This window comes from Seriola lalandi, unplaced genomic scaffold (assembly GCF_002814215.2).
Source record: "Seriola lalandi dorsalis isolate HSWRI2012SDOR001 ecotype SW California unplaced genomic scaffold, Sedor1 jcf7180002054331, whole genome shotgun sequence".
NCBI lineage: Eukaryota > Metazoa > Chordata > Actinopteri > Carangiformes > Carangidae > Seriola > Seriola lalandi.
The window spans coordinates 463420-475802 of record NW_019524884.1 but is presented as its reverse complement, the minus strand read 5'-3'; the positions used below and the strand labels follow the sequence as shown (position 1 = coordinate 475802).

General features: G+C 42.6%; 1 protein-coding gene across 1 annotated transcript in view; it reads left to right on the top strand.

Annotated features, from left to right (window-relative positions):
- Nucleotides 1–848: 848 nt before the first annotated feature.
- nrn1la (neuritin 1-like a) overlaps nt 849–12383 on the top strand; it is a 59914-nt gene continuing 48379 nt past the window's right edge. The window contains exon 1 of the mRNA XM_023407213.2: nt 849–1155. Coding sequence (XP_023262981.1) covers nt 1098–1155 — 58 coding nt within the window. The 5' untranslated portion in view covers nt 849–1097. The remainder of the gene's footprint in view (nt 1156–12383) is intronic.

The window sequence follows — 12383 nt, the reverse complement described above, 5'->3', positions numbered from 1 at the left end:
GCTGCAGACCCTGTTTGAAGGACAGGCTGACTCCGGCTTCACCGTGAGTGGCAGCTGTGTCACTTGTTCTCTCTGTTGTGTTCTTTTCCCTCTGCTTGGTTGGTTCTGTTGTATCTTTTACAGTTTCTTTTACCCCAAACGTTTTGGAATAAAAAAAAAAGAAAAAAAAAAGAAAAATAGAATTGTTCAATTTATTGTGTCTCTATTTGTTATTGTCTTTATTTGTAAAGGATTTTTTGTTATGTGCTTCCAGAAAACAGACCTAAGGTTGATGTAAACAGCTTTCTACAGCAAGTGGACAGCAACACAGACTTTTATTGTACAGTTTTGAGGTAATTCTACTCGGCCATTTCTATTTTTTTACTTTCTACCACTCCACTACAAACTGTGGGAATATTTTAGCTATAGTTACTTATTCAGATTAAGATTTTACATAAAAACTAACATGTTTATAAAATACAACATGCTGTCATAGATTAAATTGATGCTTTTCAGCCTTTTTGGCTTGGGAACCTTAGGTTGGGAACCACTGCACTAAACCTCACTGTAAGACCATGTACTAGAACAGACTTACAGCCTTACACTGATGCATCAGCCTTGAGTGAATGAGTGCTTTTAATTTGATATTTTTTGCTGCTAACCATTTTGACTGCAGGACCTGTAATTGAGCATTTTGAGGTGCTGGTGCTTTAACTGGAGTAAAGGACCTGAATACTTCTCCCACTGTTTTTAGATCCCTAAAATCCCTAAAATCCTCCCAGCATCCACCCCTCCACCCAGGCCAGACCTGGCTTCTGTGCAGCTCATGTGGGACTCTGCTGTAGACCTTCCTCCTCCTCCTCCCCCCTCCTCCTCCTCCCCCCTCCTCGGCACGGACTCGCCCTCCCCTTCAGCGCAGGGGAGCGCACTGTGGATGCTTTAACACTGGAGTACAGAGCTGCACCAAGGACAGGAGGGAAACACTTTGACCAGCTGAGGAGCGGGACATTGGACTGCCTCTTGTAGGAAAAAAAAAGAAAAGAAAAGAAAAAAGAAATTGGGAATCCCGGTGCAAACCTGAAACTTCGAGAGGTCGGAGGACAGATTGTCGGGTCAGCATGGCATCTCTGATGAATTCTGCATGTCTCCTCTTCTTGCCTGTTGCTCTGCTTCTGAGTAAGTACCGAAAAATATCTTGAGTGATTCAGGTGAAACTTGTGTGTGTGAGAAAAGCACAACTTCCACTGCAGTTAGCGCTGCGGGTGACTGTGCGTAACGGGATGATACAGATGTAGATGTGGACTTCATGCGGCTATGAAACGACTGCTTTTAATGTGTTTAAGATGATCAGCTGCTGGACTCTGCGACTCACAGTCCTGTAGACTTGACTCTGCCCTGCAGCTCTGTGCACGGCGAGTTGAGGGGTCCCATATCCCTCCACACCTACTACACCCAGCATCCATCGGAACATGTGCCGCCGCTGGAGCAGCGATCCGACCGGGGAGCGCTCATAAAAATAAAAAACAAAGAGGCAAAAATAGCCTCAAAGGTTGTGGATGCAGCAGAGCCGCTGTGTGAGAGTATTTGTTGGATACAGGATCGTTACGCAAACTGCCGTCGTGATTCTCATTGAGTGTGATGTGACTGCATCTCTCCAGCTCTGTTACACACAGCAAACAGCTGCTGATTAACAGCTGGAGCGGAATATGATATCACTTCCCCCCAGCGTGTAATACTTTAACTCCATCAGGTAATTTATACATTAAAGTAACAGCGGAACGATGGTGGATTCATTCATGTTAAATAGGCAGCTGATACAATTTTATGTCAAACTGATAGAGGCCCGTAGTTTATTCTCTGTAATACAAGTATATTTACATGAAGTATGTGAAATTAAAGCAATTTAGTTCTGCACTTTCATAAAGTTAGGACACTCATAAGACACATTAAAAAAAAAAATAGGTCCAAATTAAGGCAGCACTGTTAATCCCAGTGGGTAAAGCTCCAAAATCACTGAATCCTACATTTCCCATAATGCAACTTGATAGCACCTTTCAATCAACACCCCTCCCTCCTAAATACAAACATCTCTCAAGCTCCACACCTGCAGTTTGTAATAAAGATAAAATTATTTAAAAAAATTTGTAGTAAACTGAGATACCTGATGACATCACTGTGACATCATCATTCAAACTAACCCTCCTTAGTTCATTAACAACTCTGACCCGTTAAACGTACAATAATACTGAGTTACACTGGCGTTGCGTCAAAGTGTATCAACGCCACTTTAAAGTCCCGTGTAAGGTATAAAAACTCCATCATCATCACCATTGATCATCAACCCATGTTGCTGCTGCTGATGTCACAGTAATGATGATGAGGGGGTGGATGGGATTGGGGTCCCACGGGAGTGTGGCACCGTGGGGGGAAAGAAGAAAAAGAGTCCTACCGATAGAGATAAATGATAAATGAATCGCATCTGTCCACCTCCTCTGCTCAGCGGCGTCTCTGGGGACTCCGTTCATCCCCACATCTGAACCTGAGCGGGAAACACTCCCCTGCTGCTGCCGCCGCTGCCTGTCATCTCCCCGCTCACTCACCCCGCCCCTCCGCTCACTCACCCCGTCCCTCCGCTCACTCACGGTTCTGACACGCAGGGAAAGAACAGGCATCTCTGTGTGTTAATGTGGGCTGATGTTTTCATATCTGAGACTCTTTCTCTGTTCCTGTGTGTGTGTGTGTGTGTGTGTGTGTGTGTGTGAGTGTGTGTGTGTTACTGTGGCTGGTGTGTCATCAGTCAAACCTGCCACAGTGGATGTGCAGACAAATAAATTAACATTACATCAGGTTTCCAGAATCACTGTTAAACTGATCTGTGTTTAAAATAATTTTGAGAACATTTCAAGGTTGGCTCATTTCAATACTGAAAATATCTGAATATCAAAAAGCTGACAGATATTAAACACTAAACTGGCTATTGGCTAACATTAATAATAGACTACAATTAGTGTTTTTCTCATTTAACCTGCACAGTATTTAAATCTCACTGAGGCTCTGTACGACACACAGCTCCACCCTGAGGACACCCGTGGCAAAAGCCTTGTCAGTGTATCTCGTAGGTCTGTACTCAGCCCCGCCAGAGGCGTTTTACCACATTTATACAACAATAATCTTTTTCTAAAATGTACCCCGAAGGGAAATTTGAGATACGATTCAGAAGTGAGAAAAACCTAACCTGCTCCGTGTGTGTACAAATTCAGGCAAAGACTAGACGGCACAAAAGACTTGGAGCGGAGAAAAGTCTCGCAGCGGCGGCTAGTTTGTTTGGTAGCTTCAACCCGGCAGCATCAAGAGGTTTCTGCTAATGTGTCTAGAAATAAGGAAAAACAAGGAAATTACAGCCAAAAATTGAGTTGATTAAATTTTCTCACTTCTTTGAATCATAAAAATGTTATGCTGGTTCCTTTTAGCCACCTTCTTTCCAAATGTTTCTATCTGGATTTTTAAAATGTTCTTGACTAAATGTGATAGTTTGGCTTCAAAACCACCAATATTCAAATGTGACAGAACATTAACATGAACTGTTACTGAAAACTACACAATATTTATGTAGTTTAACGTTTGTTATATGGGTAAATCTCTTTAAAATAACTGCAGATTATATGTGTGTGAGCACAAGGAGGAAACAAACAGGATGATCCCGCACAGACCGCTCGACTCCGTCTTCTCCAGTTCGGAGGAAATTTAGTTTTACAAGATGTCATCTCACTATCTGCAAATCTCATGAAGATGAATACCAAATAGCAACACTGCAACCTCAGCAGTATGAGAATCACAAAGCAAAGGCCAGCAGCACCCAAAGGAAACCTATAGATTTGAGGGATAACAGGTAGCAGGACAGTGAGACAGAGCCTGACTGCGTCCTCAGCTGTCAGGGGGAGGTAGGAGGGTAAAAAAGGTCAAATTAACCTAAGAATGGAAAACATTTATGCTGCTTTTTAGACCCTAGTACAGGTCAAGCTCCAAACTTGCTGGATCCTACAATTCCCATAATTCTTCACTAGTTCCATTGCCAGTCTTTAGCTATTAGATTACTATTATACCCTGCCTTTTCTTTTTTGCCACAGAGCCCCTTTTCCCGACGGACACAAACGCACCACGGGTTTTGGTTTCACCGGGGTCAGGGAACATTTTCCCTACAGGTGCAAATCTCTCTGTGGGTTTTACCTGTCCGGGCACAACCTGCAGTTGCCCCAGATATACCCACTTTTAGAAAACTAGATTACTAGAAGACTATTACGGCTTTTTTGACATGACAAGTAAACTTAACTTCACGTGTAAAATCAGTGTAGGGCCCCTTTGAGATTACAAGCTAAATACTGTAAAAAACAATTCTCTTTCATGAGCAAAACCAGTTGAAGGAATAGTTTTGGGAAATACGCTCATTCAGTTTCTGATGACAAAGACTGATACCACTCTATATGCTTTAATATGAAGCTACAGCCAGCAGCCAGTTAGCTTAGCTTAGCATGAAGGTCGGCAACAGCTAGCCTGGCTTTATCCCTAGTATTGAAAATACTGCATTTGTTGTTAGAAAGACAGGGAGGCTCGTACCGTTCTTGTCTTCCTCTGGTCTTCATGTGTCAGTTTTCTGTTTGTCTCTGTGTGCGAGTATCAGGGCCGGAGAGAGGGAGAGGTTTTCTCCTGGGTGCAGGTCTCCTCTCTGCGTCATCAGCGGCCCAAAAATCGCATTAAAAGCAGTCCATAGGCGAGAGGGAGATTATATTTGGCTTTTAATTGTTCTCCTCAGGAAACACTTCCTAACCTCTCCCTCTCCCTCTCTCTCTCTCTCTCTCTCTCTCTCTCTCTCTCTCTCTCTCTCTCTCTCTCTCTCTCCGAGTTCCCTCTCAGAGGGTCGACTGCAGCTTTTTTCGAGGTGTTTTTGAAACTGCAGCACAGACACATGAAGTGGAAGATTCCTCATTAAAAGAGCTTTTAAAGTTTCGTGGAAAATTGCCTGCGCTCCCCTTCCTCCTCCCTCCCTCCCTCTGTTCCTCTCCAGCTCACCAAGCTCACTACAGCTGAACACACACACCTCAAAACACACACACACACACACACACACACACACACACACGCACAAATACACACATACACAGCTGTGCCTACCACACGGCACATTTTTTCTACCCTCTCCTTCCTTCCCTTCTTCCCCCTTCTTCCTTCCTTCCTTCCTTCCTTACTTCGAGCAAACCTCAAACCCCCCTCGTTCCTTTTACTTCTCATCTCTGCACTCATTTTTTCCCCGTGCCATCAGTCCATCAGTCCCTCTTCTTCTCTTATCTTAAACTTGCTCTGTCTCTCATCTCTCTGCCTCTCTCATCATCTCCTCCCACCCCCCCGCTCTACTTCATCCTCCCTCCGTCCTTCTCATCAGGGATTCACAAATATTGATAAATCTGATGCTGAGAATCTGCTGTCATATGTTTCAAATCAAAGAAAATCCCAGGTCCCCCCCCCCCCCCCCCCCCCCCTTTCAATAGAGGAATCTTAAGAGCTCTCTTGGGGTAAGATACAGGCTACTCTTGGGCATCTCTGTTTGATTGACGTGTGATCTCATGAGGAGAGCTCACAGTAATGATTACTTTGCATCAAAGATCGAGCAAATATAAGAGATCTGTTGAGACACTTGAAGCACTCCATCAGATATTTGCTCCTCCTGTCATTCACTTCCACTGAAGCCCAATGTGAAGGACAAATTTAAGAATATGTGTCTGGTTTCTGTCCGAGCTTGGGCTGCGTTCACCTTTGTTGAAATGTGATCTAAAAAAATTGCAAAGCTAGCAAACAGAAACAGTTTTATTGTGTTTAAGAAGTCTCAAATTCTACAGTTGTAAACTCTGGACTACAGCATCTCTCGGCTCAGCATCACCCGAACGCCTCCATCACATCCTGTTTGGTGCTAGTTTTATTGGGCTGGCAGCAGGTCTGTTTCAGGTTTCATTGCACTGTACATTTCTTATTGTTGCATAACTAAAAGTGAACTACAGACAAATCAAATGCAATAAAACCAAAAAGGTTGAAGATGGGGGAGAGACAGAGTGATTTGTAATTCTCTCTTGCTAATTTCCCCAGTTCTGCCTCCGTGTTTGATGTTTCCTACCTGTGTCCTGCCTCTTCCATCCTTCTTCTTGCCTTCTATTTATCATGCAGTCGGTCCTTTCTTCCTCAGTCTTCCTGTATGTGTGCTGTAATCTTCAGCTCCACTTTCCTGTTGTTAACCAACATGCAGACGCTCGTGGTGAGGAATGCACACACGCACGCACACGCACACACACACAAATTATTGTCATTATTACACTAGCTGCTCAAACGTTTTCACATCAAGGACCTAAACTGTCAGAAATTCAACCAAGGACCCCCATCTGAAGATTTTTGCTTTTAGATGTTTTGTTACACAAAGTGTTTGAAACCCATGACTGAAATAGTCATACTTCCTGTCACTGTGTTACGCATGGAAGGAATTATGGTGAAATTATTCCCCCTTTTACTGGAGACCCCACTTTGAGATCCACTGCCCCTAGCCCCTTACCCTAACCTCATCAATCACAAATAATTGCCTCATAATCACCCTCAAAAACCGGCCAAAATGTCCTCACAACCATAGAAAGACACAGGCACTTAATCCGTCCATGGGCGGCCTTGACACCAGCAAACACACTGAACACATACAGTACACACACACACGTACACATTTTTGTTTTAGCATCTCCTTCTCCTTGATCTCCTCAAGAGGGACTGTTAGTGTAGGTTTGTGTGTGTGTGTGTGTGTGTGTGTGTGTACATGTAAGCAAAGGTTGACAATTTGTGTGTGTACATCCTGAAAGAATTGGATTAAGACCTCTTAAACAAGCTGTTTGTGTCAGGTTTCCTCAAACAAATACCAAGTAATGAAGTACCAGCAGAGCATGACTCTCTTCTCCTCATCCCCAAACTACACTGAGCATGAATATTCATACACACACACACACACACACACACACACACACACACACACACACACACACACACACACACACACACATATATATCCGGCTACATACTGCATAAAGGAGTCAATGTCGTCTGTTGTAATCACTCTAATTGAATTCATCTCCTGTTCTCACTGTGTGGTCATGTATATATATATGTGTGTGTGTGTGTGTGTGTGTGTGTGTGTGTGTGTGTTCATTCGTTCTCTCAAACCCTCTCTCTCCAAACACACACACACACACACTGTTCACCCCACAGTGTGGACACAGAGCATATAGGTATATAGGAAGGTTATTGGAAAGGAGAAGAACAGTGGGTGTCCAAGGTCAGATGAGCTCGTCTTTAAGTCTGCCTCCACACACACCCACACACGCGCACACACACGCACACACACGCACGCACACACACGCACACACACGCACACACACGCACACACACGCACACACACGCCACTCTTTAGGGAAGGAGTGCAGAGAGTGCTTGCTCTCAGTCTGAAAGGAACCAGAGAAAGTGAGAAAAGTGAAAAACTGCAATGTAGTTCATCGGAACACAATTCAAGAGAAGAGTAAGAGAAGTGTTATGGAGGTGAGTGTAAGAGGCAGAGGACAAATGGAGAGAGAAAGAGGACAGAGAAAATAAGATGGAGAGAAGGAGGAGGAGGAGGAGGAGAGAGGAATGGAGGCACAGGGAGAGATCAGGACCTGTATTTATCAAGCCTGTCAGAAAAAGGCGAACCATCATGGATCACTGACCAGAGCCTCTGGACAATTCAATTTGATATGATCTGAAACCAACAAAATAGATCCAGCTAAAGCTCAACAACTCTAGAAACTTTGAATAAAACCCACCAGAGAGAAAGAGAAAGAAGGAGACAATGTGTACACAGAAAAACCTGCAGTTTTGTGATGAACTAGTGGTTCAAGGGAAGACTTCATAGAAGTGAGTCCAGTGTAAACAGAGACAAGGAGGCATGTAGCAACTTATGATGTCATCATCGTTCGAAATGTAATCAGGCATCCATCTAAATGGGCAGAAAATGTGATATAGCCTGTTAGGGTAATAAACGCCCAGATTATGTAGCATCTTTAGACTGATAGCCTTCTCGTCTTATCCCTGATGGGCAGAGCAGTGTTCAGCAATAGTCAGCTGCTGCTGTAAAAAGACCCTGATCACTGCCGTTCACCAGTGCATGTTGTGCTCTGTATACAGTACAGTGCAGTATGTTTGTGAGGTTTTAAAGCTGCATCAAGTTGATTATTTTGGTCATGTAACAGCAACATTTAACATACATCAGCAGTGACATATTAGCAAGTTTCTATGGCTAACGTGTTAGCAGACAGTTACTGATTTACACATCCGGATTCCTGTTTCTGGCCACATGATGAATTAATTATTATAACATTAGCTAACTTGCTAATTTGTTTCCCATATTATGAATTTTGTTCGGCAACTGTTGCGATTGCTAGCTGGCTTACTGGGCTAACGGTTATGGCTGGATTGTTTTTTGTCCGTGTACACAGGGTAACTTTATTCAGTTGTGCTTCTTGTTGTTTGTGGCTGCCGTCACTGAGCTCTGTAACACTTTGCAGACTGACAAAATGAAGGGAGGGGAGGGTGGGTTGTGGCCAAAGGGAGGTCGGAGGTGTGGCTGACGCAGTATTTGGTTTGGTTTCTGAGATGATGGTGGTCTACTGCAACATCTAGTGGCAGTGACTATTGTTTGCAGAGCCATTAAGGCAAGAATGAGTTACTTTTTTAAAATTCGGAGTACAGAAAGCTTGGTACAGTAAGGTCCACTGCAAGTATTTAATGAAAAAATCAAGCTTTCTGTCGCCAGACCTTCATTTGGGTAAAATGTCTGACAAAAACAAATCCTCAGGTTTCTAATGAGAGGAAATTTGTGTTATCCAAACATCGTAAAAGACATGTCCTGTAGTGCACAGCCTACAACCTTCAAACACATGATTTATAATTAAATATATAATAAATAATTGTAATAATAAATAATAATAAAGAGGCCTTGATGCACCGCAGCATTGTGTTGTGTAAGAAGAGAGAAGGTCATTATGATTAAGAATGAACCTTGAGCCAGGATCAATAATATGTAATAAAACAAATTAGTTCATTTTAGGTGTTAGAAGGCCTGTTCATCTTTTCAGGCAGGCAGGCTGTTTCCTCCAGCTTTTAGTCTTTATGCTAAGCTAGGCTAATTGCCAGCTGGCTCTGGCTCCATACACAATGCACACGAAATGAGACATCTCACTCCTGAAAAGAAAGCAAAGAAACCGTATATCCCCAAAAACTGAACTGTTCTTTTAATGTGATTTATATTGGTGATTAGCATTCAGCAATGGTATGTTTGCACCTTCCTTCTAAATAACAGCTATTTTAAAGTACTTTCCTTGTGTTTTTGTTTGTCTGCATCCTGCCACAGACGAGACAGGAAGTTGTTTGAATAACTTTGCACAACCTGCGAGGATGTGAAGTGACTCCAGCATTAAAAAAAGATGTGCATGCCTCGGCGGATGTGCATATATGCACGCCTGCACCTGCCCCCGTGTACCTATGTGTGTTTGGTTTTGTGTGCTTGCATGCATGAACGCCTGTGTGTCTGTGGGGCAGAGGGAAAGGTGAAGTGGACAGAGCCCAGGTTTGTGGCTGCAGGGCTGCGGACTTGGAGGCTTAGAGAAAGAACACAATCGACCGCCAACTCCTTCAGAAACTAGACAGTCAAGATAAAGACAGGCAGACACAGTTGAAGGGGAGACAAAAGCAAGCCAGCAGGAAAATCAAACTAAAATCACCAAAGATGTGAAGGTTGAGGAAGGCACATTCATCTGTCTGCCTGAGCTGTTCACCACGGAGCCAACCTACACAGACGTTTAGACACATGGCTGTTTTCAATGACAGAAACTTAATAGCTCGCGACCTTTCCATAACCTAAACGTTTAAGAACTGTGAGGATGTCGCGCTCAGTTCTCTTCCTTTTTATTTCTTATATAAAAATTCTATAGAAATAGATGCCCATGTACATGCTTGTTTGAGTTTCCTCATCTCCTCCCTGCACCTTTTTCAAGATGTGGTGCGTTCTCAGATCTCCAAAGCATTGCAATATCCTCTGGCACACGTTTTAATTTCCTACAGCTGATTCCAGCCCCCCATGAATAGCATCCGCTCCCCAAATGTTCATCAGGTACTTTCCATTGCTCTGGCTTGTTTGTAAAATAAGACTGTAGTTGCAGTAATAAAGTATATTTGTTTTAGTAGATTTTGTTGTGATGTGACACATTTGCTTGACCAAGCATGAATTGTTTTGAGAGCAACAAGCACCTACTGATTACCAGCAACGCCCTGTACCTAGAACTCACCTCCTGAGCATGGCGGAAAATTAGTTTTAGGATCAATGGAAATTAAAGCAGATCCCATAAGTGCCCGTTCACACAGAGAGGGGCACAGAAAATGAATTTGTATTCTCTTCAAATACATGTAGGTGATGCTGGAAGCTTGGTGATGAAATTACTACAAGCTCTTTGTTTCAAACAGAACAGTTTCCACAGTTAGTTCAAAAGAAGATATTTGTACCATCCACTCCTGTCTCACGACTGACTGCAAAATCATCTCTTACATCTTTCTATGTGAGCAGTTTATATTGTGTATTTTGTTTTGTATGTGACTTTATATTGGTCAATGGTGTGAATTTCTGCCACTAAAAATTTATTCTACACAAAAACACTGAGCAAATTTACTTTGCAAGTGAATGAACTAGTGATTTTATTCAAATTCATTCATTCATTTTGAGACACATTTAGCTGTTGTAAATACTGGTGTGATGAAGCTACATATATATATAAGTCCTAATCTTTGAGAGTCCAGTTCTGGTTCCGGTTACTGGTTGTATCAGCAGGTGCAGTTTAAAACTACAGGACACCCTGAGTTTGTCAGAAACACAACAGAAGAGCAACTAGTGCATTTGTTTCCAGTCGAGCCAAACTGTGTTTTTTGATAAAGCCGTCAGTAATTGGCCTTTTCCCATCATTCCATTAACGGCTGCTATTGAATATCATGGTCGAGTGGTTAGGGCGTGTACCGCATGAGTGTAAGAGCCGTGAACAGCAGGTCCTGGATTCGACTCCCGGTCGCATGTTTCCCGTCTCACTTCGCTGCTGCTGTGAATCAGATGCTGTCATCACATGAAAATTGTAAACGCAGTCACATTAAGTCGGGTTAAAAGATGCTCTTTGACGCATTCAGGATGGTTTCATGTACATACAAGACTCCAAAGAAATATACTCACAAGCTGGAGCAGCTCATACATGTACGTATACACATGGTTGTAAACACACAGATATGCAAATGATAATGCACACCTACAGGTTCACTCCTAATCACTGAGTGAAATGTAGATGTGTGCTTCTGTATGGACACATAACAACACACAGCACGTACAGCTCCAGGGACAGGAAGCAGAAGATTAGATTTCCATATTGTGTATGTTGGAGGTGTATATTTTTTCCGTAGGATTTCTGGCTTCCTGTTTGTGCGTGAGTGCATGTGGTTCTGGAGGGAATAGAGCTGAAGGTTCAGAGCTAAGGAGCACAGTTCAAAATTCTTTTTATGTGATGAGGGATTTGAATTTCATTTCATCTCAGTGACGGCAAATCTAAAAGTGTAATGTTCTTAGCTTAATATAACAAATATAGGTATATGATTTTTGTTTCTGTTGTAATCGGCAGCTCTATAGCAACACACACACACACACACACACACAAACACACTAAAACAGATTATTCTTACCTTGAGCGACTGCCTTTTGAGACATGGTCTACATAAATAGAACTGACTTCACTTAAACTGATGTGTAAACATAAAGACTCAGGTTTGAAGCAGAAGATTCACTGCAGGGATGCACAGTGTAGTTTGTTTCAGTCGGAGGGGGGCACGTTGTTACTTGATGTGTTGCCATGTAAACCAAAGATCTTGATTGTGCTTTTGCTTATGTACACTCTTATTTGTCTTCCATCTCTATGTTCGTCTCAGTGCTGCTTCTTTGACGGGGTCTTGTGTGAAAAGATGAATATAGAGAGCGACCTGCGTGAGTCCTACCTTTGTGAAAATTAACATTTTTCATTTTTGTTTACGCTGTGCCAGAGAGGTGTTGATCATCTTTATGATAATATATTTAGGCTAGAGTTTGTGATGGTGTACTGGATTGCAATTAATTGATTGTGGGTGGATGTAATATTTGAAACAGTTTTGAGCATAATGCAGTCCAGTAACACCAAAATAACTTAATTGTGACACAGTATCAACAAGGACCTAATAGGATAAACTTCTCAAAGGCTGGGTTTATAACAAGACTGCTGTATTGGATT